The sequence below is a fragment of the Electrona antarctica genome, assembly GCF_951216825.1.
Source record: "Electrona antarctica genome assembly, chromosome: 24".
In the NCBI taxonomy this organism is placed as follows: Eukaryota; Metazoa; Chordata; class Actinopteri; order Myctophiformes; family Myctophidae; genus Electrona; species Electrona antarctica.
In genome coordinates, this window is record NC_136803.1 from 1215653 (window position 1) to 1235109 (window position 19457).

The following is a 19457-nucleotide window of genomic DNA, read 5'->3' on the forward strand; positions in this document are numbered from 1 at the left end:
CCTATGTCCAGCTTTGAGGGTTTTGTGTAAACACAAACATTGTGTAAACACAAACGTTTTAGACAAATTGTGATTGGCCGGAATGAGATGATGTATGATGATAAGAGCGCCCCTCACTTCACACAGGTGTGATTTTATAATTAATACAATAATAATAATCTATTATTTGTGTTCCTGTTATCTCCACTAGAGGGGGTTACAGATTAGGAGGGGAAATGATACATGCATCTTTTCCCGGTGAATCTGTGTGTGACGTGATGTGTCCGCTGTGCCTGTAGCCCATGAGGCTTTACAATGAACATTCATCACTGTAAAAGCCCTCAAAGACCTGAGGATGCGGCGCGTTGTGGTGGGCTTGTAGATCAGCTAAATTCACCCCGCGACACCGCCGTACGGACAAAGTACAAACCAGGTGTTACCGTAATTCCTCCAAGAATGGCGCATGGTTCGTTACCGTATACACACTATGAAACCCTCACCCCCTCTTACACCAGCAAGCAGCCCTGCTGTAGCAATCAGTATTCACTGTATAAAAATAGAAAGGGTTGACAAGCCATTTCAACTGAATAATAAGAATAATTAATACCAAAATCTATTAATACGTTTTGTTGGGGGGGGGGGGGGGGGGGGGGATAAAATAGATTCTGGGACAGTTACAGTAAAGAACTTAGTCAGGAGCCTGGAGTGGAAAATAACCCAACCTTATCTATCCTTACTGACTGACAGCGATGAACCCGGTGTGTGTGTGTGTGTGTGTGTGTGTGTGTGTGTGTGTGTGTGTGTGTGTGTGTGTGTGTGTGTGTGTGTGTGTGTCGTGCGTGCTACTAACCTTGCTTTTTTGAAGATCCTCACAGCTGGGATGAGTCTCCGTAACGTCCTTGCTAATGTTGTGTTGTATGTGTGCAGGTCCAACTCTTCCAGAACCTCCTCTGACATCTGCAGCATGGAGGCCAGAGCTGAACACTGGGTCTCAGAGAGTGTCTTCCCTGAGCTGCTCTCTGACTCCAGGTACTGTTGGATCCCCTGACTTAATGACGGGTCGTTCATCTCCATCAGACATTGGAAGATGTTGATGCATCTGTCAGGAGAGAAGTCACGATCATTCATCTTCTTCAGGTTGTTGATGGCTCTCTGGATCTCCTCTGGACTGTTTTTTGTCTGACCCAGCAGGCCTCCTAACAGACTCTGGTTGGACTCCAGTGAGAGGCCATGAAGGAAGCGGACAAAGAGGTCCAGGTGGCCACTTTCACTCTTCAGGGATTTTTCCATAGCAGCTTTCAGGAAGTCAGAGAGGGAGCTGAAACTGTCTGAAATGTCACTGTTATCGTTCAGGAATGTCTTCAGGACCTCCATCTTCTTGTTGGTCTTTGTGAACATTTGCCTCTTGTTCCTCTTTGTGAAACAGTGGAACAGGTAGACTGCAGCCAGGAACTCCTGGATGCTCAGGTGAACAAAGCAGTAGACTTTTTTGTCGAAAGAAGCACCGTCTTCTTTGAAGAATGCTGTGCACATGCCTGACTTTAGCACGGCCTTGTTCACATCAAGACCACAGGCTTCCAGGTCTTTCTGGTAGAACATGATCTGTTCGTTGATCAGTTGGTTAAATGCCAACTCGCTCAGCTTCAGAATGAACGGTCCTTCTGCCTTCATGAGCTTCTCTTTTCTCTTTTTCGTCGTCTTATCTGATTTACCATACTTCTTCTCCATCTGCTTCGTCAGAGTCGTCAGGAACTCACAGTACAACTGAACCAGGGTCTCAGGGAGCTTCTCTTTCATGTCTCTGTGCTGCACAACAAAAGCAAGGATCCAACAGAAGACTGGGATTTCACACATGGTGGAGAGGATCTTTGATTTCTTGATGTGTGACATGATTAAGCTGGTCATCGAGTTGGCCTTGTTCTCATCATTGAAGATCTTCATGAACCTCTTCTTGAAGTACTCCTTCTTCTGGTCATCTGTGATGAACCCTCTTATTTCTGTCATTCTGTCAACAACGTCCTCATGGATCTGATCGACTGCTGCAGGCCGTGAGGTGAGCCAGATGCGAGCGGAGGGAAGCAGTTCACCCTTGATCAGGTTTACAATCAGCTCCTCGACCGGCAGGGATTCCTCAACATTCGTGATGATGGAATCTTTCTCGAAATCCAATAGAAACCTTTTTTCATCGAGCCCATCAATCATGAACATGACTTTGCAGGGACATGTGTTGTAGTCGTTTGACTCTTGCACTATGCTGAAGATGTCATTCAGAGCTTCTTCCTTAATGCATCTGGTTTCCTTGACACATTCGTGAAGTAGCTTCGCCAGAGAAAAGCTTTTTCCCTTGAGAAGATTTAACTGGCGGAACGTCAATGGGAACACGAGATGGGGGTCTCGGGGAAAACGGCCCATGGTCCAGTCGTGAATAAATTTGTGTAAGAGGAAGGATTTTCCAATTCCTGCGACACCAACAGTGAGCACTGCTCTTTCATTTATTCCAGAATTATACAATTCCCAGAGTTGGATTGGTTCGTCCAGTCCTGCCCTGTTCATCTCCATCTGTCTGACCTCATGATACCTGTGCATGCCTGAGAAGCTGGTGTTTGTGTTGTAGATCGGGACACAGACGTCGTCAAACTTCATCTTGGACTCATTGTCCAATTTTACACATAGATATGTGTTTTTCATCTTGTTCTGAAACACGCGTTCGTAGCCAGTAATGGAACCGCCTGCTATTTTCACCAACACATCTGTAATGAACAAAGCAATTCTTAAACAGCTTCAGGAGAAAGAGATCTGCCAGCTCAAGCCCTACAACACAATATAACATTTACCATTTCAATCTTTCTTTTCACTAACATGTTAACAATGTTGTTAAACTCTAAGTCTGGCAGAATTAACTATGGACCTTCTGATTCCCAGAATGCCTCTACCCATTCAGATATGTCTGCCCCTGTTTCCATGACCATGCTTCTTAGACCTTTCAGCTGTGATAAGACACTTATTGTCAGCTCACCTTCAGCAGAGGCAGATGCAGCTTCTGCTTCGGGTTGTGATGGAGGAGAAGACTGAGTGGACCTGCTGTGGAATGAAAAACATGTTATACTGACTATGAATTCATCTACCAATCCTATAGAAATACTACATATTATGAATGAATCTACCAATCCTATAGAAATACTACATGTTATACTGACTATGAATTCATCTACCAATCCTATAGAAATACTACATGTTATACTGACTATGAATTCATCTACCAATCCTATAGAAATACTACATGTTATACTGACTATGTATTCATCTACCAATGTCGTCAGCCTGCGCTGACCAGCCTGCGTGCCTAAAGACGTCTAGTTACGCGGCTGGTGCTACATGTAACGTTAGCATCACAACGCATGATTCATGTAACGTTAGCATCACAACGCATGCTTCATGTAACGTTAGAATCACAATGCATGCTACATGTAACGTTAAATGGTAAATGGTGCATTTATATAGCGCCTTTATCCAAGGTGCTTTACATAGATTGTGCATTACATTCACCCATTCACACACACATTCATACACCGATTGCGGCGGAAGCCATGCAAGGTACCAACCAGCACACCGGGAGCAATTTGGGGTTCAGTGTCTTGCCCAAGGACACTTCGACATGGAGGAGGAGCCGGGATTCGAACCGCCGACCCATGGATCATTGGACGCCTGCTCTACCTCTTGAGCCACGGTCGTTAGCATCACAACGCATGCTACATGTAACGTTAGCATCACAATGAAAAACTACAACCCTGTCATGATTATGAACATCCTGGCTAAAAATAACACTGCTATTTTAAAAGGATCTCTGGCTAATAAGACGTATATGCCTTAAAACATTATACTTGCCCTCTATAACTAACCAGGGATCCTTTTAAGAATTAGGAACACATTAGAATCAACGTGTGACTGTGGAGCATAGTGAGTGTATACATTATCTTGTACTGATAATAATAATAATAATCTTGTATTATCTTACAGAACTTAATAGAAAATTAATTTAAATCACAATTACTTACAGATCCTCTAGAAGACACGTCTCCTGTGTCTCAAGACCTTGGTAGAAAATGTATTTAGACTTTCTGCTGTTCAGGATGTCATAGAGTGCCCTCATCTTCTCCTCATTGGTGGACTTGGACCTCACATTATTGTAGCCCTCTTTGGTGACGACCTTCTTCTCAAGGAGCAGATCCAGGATGGGGTCGACCATTGTCACTCTCTGAATGAGCTCTGCCCGGTGTTGGTCAACAAAGTGACCCGCTGAAGATAAGTGGAATGAACATTTGTTGGTTGTTGTTGTTGTGAAACTGCTAGTATTTCCCTCCACATGCAAGCGGGTGCACAAACAGCGCAGATTAAGTCTGGCCCCTCCCAATGCATATTGCCCCAGGGGGCAGATAAAGTCTGGCCCCTCTCAATGCATATTGCCCCAGGGGGCAGATTAAGTCTGGCCCCTCTCAATGCATATTGCCCCAGGGGGCAGATTAAGTCTTGCCCCTCTCAATGCATGTTGCCCCAGGGGGCAGATTAAGTCTGGCCCCTCCCAATACATATTGCCCCAGGGGGCAGATTAAGTCTGGCCCCTCTCAATGCATATTGCCCCAGGGGGCAGATTAAGTCTGGCCCCTCTCAATGCATATTGCCCCAGGGGGAAGATTAAGCCTGGCCTCTCTCAATGCATATTAGGGGGCAGATTAAGTCTGGCCCCTCTCAATGCATATTGCCCCAGGGGGCAGATTAAGTCTGGCCCCTCTCAATGCATATTGCCCCAGGGGGAAGATTAAGTCTGGCCTCTCTCAATGCATATTAGGGGGCAGATTAAGTCTGGCCCCTCTCAATGCATATTGCCCCAGGGGGCAGATTAAGTCTGGCCCCTCTCAATGCATATTGCCCCAGGGGGAAGATTAAGTCTGGCCTCTCTCAATGCATATTAGGGGGCAGATTAAGTCTGGCCCCTCTCAATGCATATTAGGGGGCAGATTAAGTCTGGCCTCTCTCAATGCATATTAGGGGGCAGATTAAGTCTGGCCTCTCTCAATGCATATTGCCCCAGGGGGAATATTAAGCCTGGCCTCTCTCAATGCATATTAGGCGGCAGATTAAGTCTGGCCCCTCTCAATGCATATTGCCCCAGACAGATTAAATCTGGCCCCTCTCAATGCATATTGCCCCAGGGGGCAGATTAAGTCTGGCCCCTCTTAATGCATATCGCCCCAGGGGGTAGATTAGGTCTGGCCCCTCTCAATGCATATCGCCCCAGGCAAATTAAGTCTGGCCCCTCTCAATGCATATCGCCCCAGGCAGGTTAAGTCTGGCCTCTCTCAATGCATATTGCCCCAGGGGGCAGATTAAGTCTGGCCCCTCTCAATGCATATCGCCCCAGGGGGCAGATTAGGTCTGGCCCCTCTCGATGTTGGGACAGGATTCTAGGCTGACACATCTGTAATGAACAAAGCAATTCTTAAACAGCTTAAGGAGAAAGAGATCTACCAGAGCTGAGCCCTACCAGCAACACAATAAAACATTTACCATTTCAATCTTTCTTTTTACTAACATGTTTGTTAACAATGTTGTTAAACTCTAAATCTGGCTGAATTAACTGGAGACCTTCTAGATTCCCAGAAGGCCTCTCTACCATTCAGATATGTCTGCCCCTGTTTCTGTATCGACACGCACGCACGCACGCACGCACGCACACACAGTCAGCTCACCTTCAGCTGATCCTGCTCTTGTAGACGTTGAACTTGAACCTGACATTGGTGGGTCAGCGGCTGTGGCTCCATGCTGGTCTGTTGGGTCAGAAAAGACAAAAGACTTATTACACAGTACTGTGTGTGTGTGTGTGTGTGTGTGTGTGTGTGTGTGTGTGTGTGTGTGTGTGTGTGTGTGTGTGTGTGTGTGTGTGTGTGTGTGTGTGTGTGTGTGTGTGTGTGTACGTGCGCACGTGTGTACAGACACTGCCAGTAGGCCACAGAAGTAACGTAAACGATACTTTTCCACATATTGTATGTTTTATACTTTAAAAAATATTTCAGGCCCATTGAGAACTCTACCGCTGGGCTCTGTGTGAACGGCATCTAGTTGAGAACTCTACCGCTGGGCTCTGTGTGAACGTCATCTAGTTGAGAACTCTACCGCTGGGCTCTGTGTGAACGTCATCTAGTTGAGAACTCTACCGCTGGGCTCTGTGTGAACGTCATCTAGTTGAGAACTCTACCGCTGGGCTCTGTGTGAACGTCATCTAGTTGAGAACTCTACCGCTGGGCTCTGTGTGAACGCCATCTAGTTGAGAACTCTACCGCTCGGCTCTGTGTGAACGTCATCTAGTTGAGAACTCTACCGCTCAGCTCTGTGTGAACGTCATCTAGTTGAGAACTCTACCGCTGGGCTCTGTGTGAACAGAACAACATTGCATGGCACTGGCAGAATGCCAGTCGTTGCCCACAGGGAATATGCCCGGTACGTCCTATGGCCTGTCCAGCCCTGGACTGTATGGTCCTTTAAGTATGTGTTACTAGTGTTAGGCCTTACCTGGTTGGGACATTATATACCCATTATACAATATATAGTTTTCTTCAAATGTATTTGTCTTTTTGGTATTCTTTTTTTGCAATTGCTTGCTGTCAATACTGCTAAAATGCTGGTGAATGTCGCAGTTCTATGTCATAATTATGGGTGTGCTCTGTGTAAAGAACAAACAAAAAAATACATCTCTGCTTCGGGGATGGGGGGGGGGGCTTTGCATGTTGGTGGCCCAGGGGCCCTTTATCTAGAGTCAATAATCAGTTCATAAGACATCTATTCATAGAGTCATTAATCAGCTCACCTTTAGCTCTGCCTGGAGCTTTATGCTGGAGATGAAAATAGAAGAGAACAGATTAGATGAGACACACAAACAACTGAGGAGGCCTTTCTATTTTTTTTGAGGGGCGCTGGCCCCTCCTATGTGTCCAGCTTTGTCCAGGTTTGGTACCGTCCCAAAGTCGGCTCTTCGGTGCTACTGAAAATTTCTGACGAGCCGAAATCATAGGAGTATGAATCGGCCCTAACAGTGATGTTAATGTACAGATGCTACTGCCTACAGTCTTTATACTAATAGTGATGATAATGTACAGATGCTACTGCCTACAGTCTGTAGACTAACAGTGATGTTAATGTACAGATGCTACTGCCTACAGTCTGTAGACTAACAGTGATGTTAATGTACAGATGATACTGCCTAAAGTCTTTATACTAACAGTGATGTTAATGTACAGATGCTACTGCCTACAGTCTGTAGACTAACAGTGATGTTAATGTACAGATGCTACTGCCTACAGTCTGTATACTAATAGTGATGTTAATGTACAGATGCTACTGCCTACAGTCTGTATACTAACAGTGATGTTAATGTACAGATGCTACTGCCTACAGTCTGTATACTAACAGTGATGTTAATGTACAGATGCTACTGCCTACAGTCTGTATACTAACAGTGAATGTTTGCAATACATTTAAACAACTCAGCTCTGGTCTTCAGTTAGTCTGCTTTGTAAATAAATGTACCTTATTTCGTCTGCGTCTGCCTGGGATGTTCCCCATGTTGATGTCTTCCTTGTTGCTTCTTCTAACAGTTCTGGTGACAAATGACAACAACAGTGATGTTTATGCAAATTGGGTTAATGTAGGAATGAGACCGGGTTGGTTGTGTTCAGCGCTATCCAATGGCAGCTCTTCTACATAGACTTCTATTGGCTTCAGTCCAATGGCAGCTCTTCTACATAGACTTCTATTGGCGATAAGTCCTGGACTGGAAGTTGGCAGAATGCACTGGAAACCGCCCAGCTTTAATGATCTTAAATCCCTTTATTTTAGATTATTTTGTAGTAATAGTACAACATAAACATTACAGAGACTTCAGTTGTTACTGTACAATACTTTAAAACAGTTGTCATGTTGCACACATGACCTAAAATGGCTCTTATTTGTACCGCCCTCGTTGAAAACAATGTATTTCCAACTCCAGCTTGTCCCTCTCCATCCAGGCTGCATGAACAGTGCTCGAGAGCTCAGTTTTTAACCTTAATGACGCAACTCTCCTAGTCCCCCCCCCCCCACACACACACACACACACACACACGTCAGACTATAAGAATGCTCAGAATGTCATGCACAGAATATACGTGTGTGTGTGTGTGTGTGTGTGTGTGTGTGTGTGTGTGTGTGTGTGTGTGTGTGTGTGTGTGTGTGTGTGTGTGTGTGTGTGTGTGTGTGTGTGTGTGTGTGAGAGAGAGCATGCAGGGCATTCTATGCCATCAAAATGTCTTAAAATACTTAAAATACTCATAGATGATCATAGAACCATAGAATCATAGAACCATATAAGAACCATAGAACCAATTCCCTGTGACCGCTTCTGACCGAGGCTACGTCATTGAACTTTTTTTGATTTTCGTTTATTTTATTTTTCATGTCATGTGAAAGCAGGGAATCATAGCTTCAAATTGACATATTGGTTGTTCAGTTTGACCCACCAGTTTTGGAGATATTGCTTATAGAGTAATGTCTTGTAGAGAAACAGCGAGTTGAGAAAACAGGCTTGAAAGGTTCACTTCTGTGGTCTCTAACATTACACCTAGCTACATGTTTAAGCATTTATTTCATATTTACATGTCTTCTGTGGTCTCTAACATTACACCTAGCTACATGTTTAAGCATTTATTTCATATTTACATGTCTTCTGTGGTCTCTAACATTACACCTAGCTACATGTTTAAGCATTTATTTCATATGTACATGTCTTCTGTGGTATTACACCTAGCTACATGTTTAAGCATTTATTTCATATTTACATGTCTTCTGTGGACTCTAACATTACACCTAGCTACATGTTTAAGCATTAATTTAATATTTACATGTCGATTTCAGCTCTGACATTTATTTCAGACATGCTCTAGTATGTGAAGAGTCTGCCTGTGACTCATTTTGGATTCAAATTAATACATAAATCTGTTTTTCTCCTCTCCTGAACGGTTAGTCTTGCCCCAATGACTGTCTCTGTACCAACATGAGTCACCTATGTTTGTGAGATGTGGGAAAAACGGGATAAACACCAAACCGATAATCTGCTTTACACCAGTGGCTCCCAAAGTGGGGTCCGGGGACCCCGAGGGAGTTCCATGGGATCCCCAGCTAATAGTTTGGAACCAATTCTCTTATGGGGGTCCCTAGTATATCTTTTCTAATGGGGGTCCGCGGGATGATTAGTGTGATTTTGGGGGTCCTTGACATGGAAAAGTTTGGAAACCACTGCTCTACACCAGTGGCTCCCAAACCTTTTCATGTCAAGGACCCCCAATCAGCCCGCGGACCCCCATTTGAAGAGATATGCCAGGGACCCCCATAAGACGCGTTTTCGGATTTTTAGCTGCGTTCTTCCGTCGGTTTTCCAAAAAACGTGTCCAGCCTGCAACCACCCCCCTCTCTCTCTGTCTCTCCCTCCCTCCCCCCCCCCCCCCTCTCTCTCTCTATCTCTCTCTCTCTCCTCCCCTCTCTCTCTCTCTCTCTCTCTCCTCCCCTCTCTCTCTCTCTCTGTGTCCCTCCCCTCCCTCTCTCTCTCTCACCGTGGGCACATTTGAGGCGACAGGAGCGGCCAAAGGAAGCTGACTGACGACGTCTTTCCGGAGTTTTAGACAGCTGGTGGATGGAAAAGAAGCTCCACCCACGCGGTTGACTGCCACGACGGACAGATTCCCGGAAAAGCTTGCCCCAGCGGCAACCTGCCGCGTGGGTGGAGCTTCTTTTCCATCCACCAGCTGTCTAAAAAGCCGGAAAGACGCCGGGAGTCAGCTTCCTTTGGCCGCGCATGGAATCTTAGATGTGCCCATGGCCTCTGTCTCTCTCTGTCCCTCCCCTCCCTCTGTCTCTCTCTCCCTCCCTCCCTCCCCCCCTCTCTCTCTCTCCCCTCCCTCTCTCTCTCAATTCGATTCAATTCAACAGGCTTTATTGGCATGACATTTTACAAGTGTTGCCAAAGCACAATCACAAATATGACAAACAACATCATAACAACATAATATCAATGACATGAAAAATGTAATACAAATTTAATAAAATAAAGCAGGTGGTGCAGAAAATAAAACATGCCATACTGTATGTGTGTCCTACAGATTGTCCCTTTTCTTGTGAGGAATTTACATATTTATTTTGCAGCCAAAACTGCACATTCTTTCTGTTCCCCCAGCAGGAGTGGTAATTTCTCCCTTTGTCATACTTTGGAATTCTGGGAAATTTGTTTCAAATTTTGGGAAGAACTCCTCTCTAATATTTTTTACATTGTGTTAAGAAGTGTAATTCTGTCTCTATAACTCTGTCATCACAGTGACAGCACAGCCTCTCCTCTCTGGGCAGCCTCTCTCTCTCTCTCTCTCTCTCTCTCTCTCTCTCTCTCTCTCTCTCTCTCTCTCTCTCTCTCTCTCTCTCTCTCTCTCTCTCTCTGGGCAGCCTGGCTGCCTGTCTGTCTGTCTGTCTGTCTGTCTGTCCTCTCTGGGCAGCCAGGTCTGTGTGTCTCTCTCTCTCTCTCTCTCTCTCTCTCTCTGCCTGCCTGTCTGTCTGTCCTCTCTGGGCAGCCAGGTCTGTGTGTCTGCCCTTCTCTATTGCCAGACTATGATCACTCAGTCTGTACATTGTCAAAGTCTTTCTCAGGTTTTTATCAGTTACTGTGGTTCGTTCCAATATGTGATGTATTTATCTTTTTCTTTAGTTATAATTTGGTTAGGTCTAATCTTCTGAGTGATGTCATAGTGTAGCTGCACTGAGGCTGGCTGGGGTTTGTGATGTCAGAAGGTGAGAGGTCAGCTAGTTTCAGAACCAGCTGGTAACAGGCAGGGTCACTCTTTTTAATATGGCTCCAGAATTTAATAGATCTTTTTTGTCTCTCTCTCTCTCCCCCCCTCTCTGTCTCTCTCTGTCCCTCCCCTCTTTCTCTCTGTCCCTCTCTCTCCCCCTCTCTCTGATGTGTAGCCTGTCACACACACACACACACACCGACCTCCCAGTTTCAGGGTGGACACTCTAACCACAAGGCCACTGAGCTGGGTCCCCAGCTAATAGTTTGGAACCAAATGGACCCTTATGTGGGTCTGTAACTGAGTGTACAAATGGAACCATTTTGTACACTCTCAGAGTTACATTAACTTTGATTTTACAATATAAATTGGGGGTCTCAGAGATAGACATGCCATTAAATGGGGGGTCCGTAGCCTGTTGCATATGAAACTGGGGGTCCTTGAAATTAAAATGTTGAACATAACTGCTATTCTCCATATTCAGACCACGGCCATCTTACCATATACGTTAATGGCAAGGTGCTACCAAGGTGCAACGTCCAATGGCAGCCCATTCATCCAAACAGAACAGTCCTATCTGATTGTATTAAACAACGTCAAACTCACCAACATTGCAGCTGTACGGAAAGCTTGAATTATTCTTTCTATCCTCAAAGCGTTTGTTTCATAAAAATCCACCGTAGACATGTCTAACATTACACCTAGCTACATGTTTAAGCATTTATTTCATATTTACATCATGTCTTCTGTGGACTCTAAGGCCCTCATTTATCAATTGAGTGTAAAATCTGCCCCAAATTTGAGCGTCGGTTTTGGAGTACATTCACGTCGGCATGACATTTATGAAGTGATCCCAAACAGCTGATCCTTCCTTCATTTATGAAGTGATCCCAAACACACACTACACCCTGCTTCCTTAATCACAGGTGTTACCGATGATACTAATTAAGGCTCTGTTCCATTTAGTGTACATACAGTGGTGGTGCTCAAACTTTTTTTTAATTTCAAGGACCATCAAAACCCATTCTGGGTGGGAACCCTTTTTGGTGTTTTAAGCATTATGTTATACTTTAGCTATTGACAAATAGCAGATTACAAGCTCATAGCGCGGCACCGAGTGCCGCGCTATGAGCTTGTAGTTGTGCTGTTTTTTGAAAAATCGTAGCACACATTTATATATTTCATGTCAAGGACCCCAACAATTATTATATGTATTTGGCCTCCGACCCCCATCTCAAAATATGACCCTCCAGAAGCAAAGATGAGTTAAAATGTTCGCTCTGAAAGAATATATATTCCAAATTTGCGCTACGATTTTTCAAAAAACAGCAGATCTACAAGCTCATAGCGCGGCACCGAGTGCCGCGCTACGAGCTTGTAGTTCTGCTGTTTTCAATAGCTAAAGTATAACATAAGGCTTAAAAACACCAAAAAAGGTTCCCGCCCAGAATGGGTTTTGGGGGTCGTTGACATTTAAAAAAAGTTTGAGCACCACCACTGTATGTACACTAAATGTAACACCTGTGATTAAGGAAGCAGGGTGTAGTGTGTGTGTGTGTGTGCGTGCGTGCGTCCATACAGCAGCATGCTTAGCCTCCATTAATTAAACAGACATGATGAACAACACTTACCATGAATTCATCCTGGTGCTTTAATCCCACGTTGTTAAAACATCAAGCAGTCCAGACTGTTCAGAGGCTGTGTGTCAGAGAGAGAGAGAGAGAGACAGAGAGACACAGAGAGACAGAGAGACACAGAGACAGAGAGACAGAGAGAGAGACAGAGAGACACAGAGAGAGGAGAGAGAACCTGTTTGTTTCCACAAACACACAAGCCAAACAATGGGTGTGTCTAAAGCCACACTCCTGTGTTTTTCTCACTGACATTAACACACTGGGTGTGTCTATTTGTACGTCTCTAAATGTGTTGATGATTTGAACATGGTGGACCCTCTTGTAAACAATGCTTTATTGGGTCGTCCACTCACAGTTAACAGTCTTTGTATTGAGTTTGTGCTTGAAATGTACTGTAATTCTGCAAACTGTTCAGTTTCTAGGTGTAGGTTCCCTTTAAACAACAGCATGGTGACACAGAGAGAGAGATAGAGAGAGAGAGAGAGAGAGAGACAGAGAGACACAGAGGGACACAGAGAGAGAGAGAGAGAGAGCGAGAGAGAGAGAGAGAGAGATCACTTGTTTGTGGAAACAAGTTATTTCTACACACACACACACACACACACACACACACACACACACACACACACATCTTACAAGCATAGGCGGCGGGTAAGCCTTCCCTAAAATGTTGCTGGGTATTTTTTTAATATATATAATATATGTGCGCAGCATTATATAGAAGGCTATTGTGTGTGCGTGTGTTGTCGCTGCCCCCTGGTGATCGCTGATCGGGTCATATGATTGGCTACTTGGTAGCCTTTCTATTCTTTCTTGGTAGCCTTTCTTTTCTCTTCCTTCCAGTCGCTTTGTAGCAAACAGACTAGTAGCGCGCGCTGGTTTGTTTTGGAAAACAGCAAAACGCAAAATGGATATAGCCTACGCCCTACGGTCTTTTTCAAGGCAAAGATAAAGTAATTCAGAACTAAGAAGAAGCTGTGAGTCCGAGTCGGCTCGGCTGTCAGCACTCAGCAGCACCACCAGTGACCGCACGGTTCACAGTTCACACCACTGCAGCAACACTGACACGTTCAGCGGAGTGGCTGCTGTCTCTGTGCCGTCTGTGAAGAGCCATGCGCCGGGAGGGGCAGCAACACCGCCGGGTAATCTCCACACTGACTCGAAAATTAGGAATACCCATATCGGCCAAAATATCCCAAAACAATGCCCGGGGAACTTTAATTAAAAGCTAGATGCAGTGTCTATAATTGGGTCAAGGGTGTTGCTTTCGTGAGCAATGGTGTACGAGATTGGTAATAAATTGGTCAAAGTAACTAATTTTTAGACCATCTGGGGGAAATAAATAAATAAATTTGCGCGGCCTCGCTCCGCTCGGCCGCGAGAGTTGCCCCCCCCCCCCCCCCCCCCCCCCACGCAATTCTAGCCTACCCAAAGGTAAAATCCACCCGCCGCCTATGCTTACAAGTGATAAGATAGATTGTGAGTAGAGATGACAGTGCCAAGGGATTTAGTGTATAGGGAGAAGAGGAGGGGACCAAGAACAGATCCCTGTGGGACCCCAGTTAGGAGGGTTCGGGGGGATGATAGCACACCTTTCCAAGAAACCTGGTAGGTCTGGTCGGTTAGGTAGTAGGAGAACCACTTTAGTGCCGTCCCGCCGATGCCTAGATCAGCTAGGGTGTCTAGCTAGTCTAGGAGCAGCTGGTGGTTCACTGTGTCAAATGCTGCTGATAGGTCTAGAACAGTGGTGGGCAACTTTGACGATGGAGATGGCCACTATAGTTCCACACTCACTCCAGAGGGGCCACAGTGCATATTACTGTTGTAGCAAAAATAGCCGATTTACAAGCTCAAAATGGGGATCCTTAATAAAAATCAATAAAAATCAAAAAATCTACAGCCTGACAGATACAACACTGTCTCCCAGCTGCACCAGCCTGGTGAAGACTACTCCTGCCATTACCAATTTTAAACAACAGCTCCCACATATGGAGCTCTCACAAGATATGTACTGACAACAAAATGCTGGACCTACCAATTCAGACAGAAAACTATGAGGACAAGTGAATTACAATTCACAATTACAATTAACAATTAATTCACAATTAATCAACAAAATCTGACAAAAAAATGCTCTCTCTCCTTCCATGAGAGCAGCAGCATGTGTTCGCACCATTCAACACCCCCCACTACACTCACCACACATCCACTCACTTACACTGCTGATCTACTGATTAACACACCCCACTTTGTATGTTAGTATTGTTTGATTCATATGTTTGTTTATATGGTAAATAAATATTGGTTTGTGCACTTTTAAACAGCCGTGTGTCTTCTTCCTTTGTTATGGCCCAAGAGCCAGGTCATAACTGTGTGTGTGTGTGTGTGTGTGCGTGTGTGTGTGTGTGTGTGTGTGTGTGTGTGTGTGTGTGTGTGGGGTCGGCATGGCCCGTAACATTAAGGCCCTAGCTGGTCTGTTCATACAAGTTAAAATGATTGATCAGGAACTGTTCATACAAGTTAAAATGATTGATCAGGAACTGTTCATACAAGTTAAAATGATTAAATGCTATATGTCAATAGCATGTGTGTGTTACAGTGCTTAAAGGGAAACTTTTTGCAAAAGAATATATGTTAATGACAAGATTTAGAACTCTTCCTTCCTGGACTACATGTTGTGTCAGTAAGACATCCCTCCCCCTATCCACAAGGAGGAGCAGTGCACCAAAGCATTATGGGAATTGAAGTCCAGGAAGGAAGTGAAGTGAAAATCTAAAATATCTAAAACCACATATTACACACATAAAGACCCCCAGGAAAGTGCTCTAAATCAAAAAGGGTGAAGTCTCCCTTTAACCCATTCATGACGGGAACCCCTTCTGGTGTTTTAACCATTATTTAAAACTTTATCTATTGAAAAATAGCAGATCTACGAGCTTGCTATTTTTGAAAAATCTTATAATGTGGCACAAATCTTTGAATATATTCCTCTGTGGGGGTGGTGTGTGTGCGTGTGTGTGCGTGTGCGTGTGCGTGTGTGTGTGTGTGTGTGTGTGTGTGTGGCAATGCTTAAATGCTAAATGGTTAGTCATAGAATGGGAAGGAGGAAAGCAGAAGTTGGAAAGTATGTCCTGTACAATGGGCTGTTTACCACACATGCAAGCACGATAGCGTATGGTGCACGTGGGACAGTGTGTGTGTGTGTGTGTGTGTGTGTGCGTGTGTGTGTGTGTGTGTGTGGTCACATGACCCCTCCCATGCAGTACTCTTCATTGACGAACACAATTACCCCTTCGATAAACCCCACCCCAAAAAGCGATTGTCCAATCAATGCCAATCCAAATAGTTTAGCAACTGTTGCTATGCAGGTATAGCTTTCGTCAACCTCATACGTTCGGAGTGGACACTGACGTTATGTGGACACTGACGTTAGGAGGATTAATCTGTGTACTCACAGATTAATCCTCCTCCCCTCCCCCTCCCCTGGGAACACTGGCCAGGTGCTCCCAATGCACTGATTGGCAATTCAGAACCTGTGGGAAGCAAAGAAATAGGCCTACCTAACAAACCACACAGGCCCTAGTAGGCCAAACTACAAGGGGCTGTGACACCCTCCCCCTACAAAACCAGGACCCTTAAGGGACCGAGACACTATCAGCTAATAATCCAAATTCCATGTACTAAATATTTGTGACATTTAGCAATCAATAATCGAAAATGTAACCAAAGTCTGTTTGGCAGATGTTTTTGGTTTTTCCCACACCAAACCGAACCAGACTTACCCTCCCAATTTAGATGAAACAGGAAACAAATACAAAATAGAGCACAACCTATGCTTGCTGATGTTAAAAGAGTTAACAGTGGTGTTTATATGGTAAATAAATATTGGTTTGTGCACTTTTAAACAGCCGTGTGTCTTCTTCCTTTGTTATGGCCCAAGAGCCAGGTCATAACAGAGTGTGTGTGTGAGTGTGTGTGCGCGTGCATGTGCATGTGCATGTGCGCGTGTGTGTGTGTGTGTGTGTGTGTGTGTGCTCGTGCGCGCGTGCACGTGTGCGTGTATGTGTGTGTGTATGTGTGTGGCCCCTCCTGTGCACTCTTCATTGACGAACGCAATTAGCCCTTCGATAAACCCCATCCCAAAAAGTGATTGTCCAATCAATGCCAATCCAAATAGTTTAGCAACTGTTGCTATGCAGGTCAAGCTTTCCGTCACCTCATAGCTGTCAGTGTTATTTTGCATGGCTGTGTTGTTGAACACACACACACAGCTTAACGTCATGGCTGTGTTGTTTGAACACATACACATGCTTAACGTCATGGCTGTGTTGTTGAACACATACACAGCTTAACGTCATGGCTGTGTTGTTGAACACACACACAGTTTAACGTCATGGCTGTGTTGTTGAACACACACACAGCTTAACGTCATGGCTGTGTTGTTGAACACACACAGCTTAACGTCATGGATGTGCTGTTGAACACACACACACAGCTTAACGTCATCGCTGTGTTGTTGAACACACACACACACAGCTTAACGTCATGGCATAAAGAGTATGCACATGCAATCAGATAGGACTTTTCTGATTGGATGTGTGGGCTGTACGTCGAGGCCAGAAAGTCGTTTACTTCCAGATATGAAGATGGCACTCACACGCATACCCTCTTTTGCAAAGTTTCGCAAAAAACGACTGCACGTTTCAGACAGAACTGCTATTTTTGGAGGAATTAGAAAAAAAAACAGCAAATACCTTCGGGCTTGGTCCCTTATTAATAAAATAAATAAATAATAATAATAAACTGCTACATGGGGTCTGGATTGATTCCATGATGTTTCTTACCTGGCGTTGTTGTGCTGCAGTCTAAGAAGACGACCTCAGTTCTATGGCAGGACAGACGTCCTCAATGTGACAGGACAGACGACCTCAGTTCTATGGCAGGACAGACGTCCTCAGTGCTATGGCAGGACAGACGACCTCAGTTCTATGGCAGGACAGACGACCTCAGTGCTATGGCAGGACAGACGACCTCAGTTCTATGGCAGGACAGACGTCCTCAGTGCTATGGCAGGACAGACGTCCTCAGTGCTATGGCACGACAGACGTCCTCAGTGTGACAGGACAGGTCTAGTCCACTGCTTTAAGAAGGACTCCACTGCACCTGCCCATGAAAGGACAGGAAACACAGTGTCAATGGAGGATGCAGGTCTGATTGGTCAGCGTGTTGCTCAGGCCTCGCCTACTAGCACAACATTCAGCTAAACCATCCGTTCTAACTCACACCAATAGCCTCGTCAGCACATCTCCCCCACACGGAAAACAACCACACTGGCTTCCTGTCAAGTTCTGCATCTATTGCAAAACACAACCGCTTCCTCCTTCTCTCACCTACATATGTCGAAACGCCCCACAGGCAGTCTCAGGCCTAAACCTTGTGATGGGATTATTAATACTCATAAACAGAGACTTTAAGAAATAATCGAGGTAGAGAGTGGACTGAAACAATGTACACGTTTATTACAAGGAGTGGTCTGTACCAGCCCAGGGAGGTGCACGGATGCAAGCCTCCAGACCTGTTCAAATGAGTCTCTCTTATACAAAATGAAGAAGCACAAATACATTGGAGGTGTGGTCAGTGGACAAGACTAAACATGGGTCTTGAGTAAGAATAGGTCATCTTGACAGACAATCAACAGGTGGAAGCCTTGCTCCAGGCAGTGTAGTATTTTCTGCCACTACATTCCACCATTTCAAATATGTAAATTAAATGTCTCATATTAATTTATACCAAGGAACATGAGATACTATACTGTCTGCAAATTTACTACAAAAAGATGACTTATATATGGACTATCTCCTAGAGTAAGAAAGGTTTACATTTAAGTGTATTCAATGTCCACCCACATGATAATTTTCTTTTTATTACACACAACTTCTGATGGCTGGTAGGGGCGAAAACCCTTTTCCTTCTTATTGGGAAATTCCAACCTACGACCCTCGATTTGTCTTGAGCGATCACTCATAAGCCAGCATCAGGTGTAGTCTTTTTTCGTGGTTTTCTCCTCCACGCAAATGTTCTCCTCTCCTTATTGTTTCTGTCACAAGTTGTGGCATGGCATTTTAGTCTTTTTTCCCCATGGTGGGCCCAGTATTTCGTCTTTATCCGGCTCCCATCGCTGTCACTGGGGGGTGACTGCGGGGATGGAATGCGTGTGGGCCTTGTAGGGACGTCTGGAGTCTCTGGACGGACATGATGATGTGGCTTGGCTCTCATTGGTGTCACTGGCCCATGTGACATATTTATATGTCTGTCAGGTTTTCTTAGAGGGAGAACAACTTGCAGGTAATTTTGTTCACTTGAATTATTTCCACCGTGGTTAAAAAGGTGGTTATACAAAATTCATTTCAATATTATTATTATTATTATTATTATTTTACATTAATTGTCTTCAGCTTCAGCTTGTTATGTAGACAGCTCTAGAATTGCACTTTATGTAGTCATAGCACTTTATAGTACACATGTATAATATATTATATAGTATAGTATGTATAGTTTACATAGATACTCCAATGTTACGTTCTTAGTTTACGCATGATTCATGATAACTACTTTTTATACATGTGATGTATGCCGTGCTTTTTGTTATTGCTTAATGTAAGTCGCTCTGGATTAAGAGCGTCTGCTAAATGCCTAAATTGTAATTCATATAACACTAGACTGACGTCACTGTATGTGTGTATTTTTACCCATCATACAAACCCAAATCCTTTCAGTGCTTTCTCTGGTTGTCTTCATTTGTTTGTTTGTTTTTTCCTTGTTCAAACACATCTCCTGATATGTTTCTCTTAATTTATTGGATTTCAGAGCTGGAAAAAAACAAAACAACACACTACCCCTATTCTAAAACATTTGTTCTATACTTTTCCCCAGATGATAATACATAATTAGGAATTTATTTAAGATCTATCTTGATCACAGT

The 19457-nt window shown here is 44.3% G+C and overlaps 1 protein-coding gene across 1 annotated transcript; it reads right to left on the reverse strand.

The window, feature by feature from the left end:
* Nucleotide 1: 1 nt before the first annotated feature.
* LOC306917159 (protein NLRC3-like) lies at nt 2-17403 on the reverse strand (the record flags this gene model as incomplete). The annotated part of the gene is made up of 9 exons (XM_079495292.1): nt 17320-17403; nt 12473-12539; nt 7561-7630; nt 6842-6866; nt 5727-5804; nt 4035-4275; nt 2996-3060; nt 830-2729; nt 2-11 (listed from the first exon to the last, which is right to left on the reverse strand). Exons 3-9 carry the CDS (start codon nt 7594-7596, stop codon nt 2-4), a joined length of 2355 nt encoding a protein of 784 aa, XP_079351418.1. The 5' UTR covers nt 7597-7630; nt 12473-12539; nt 17320-17403.
* Nucleotides 17404-19457: the final 2054 nt, after the last annotated feature.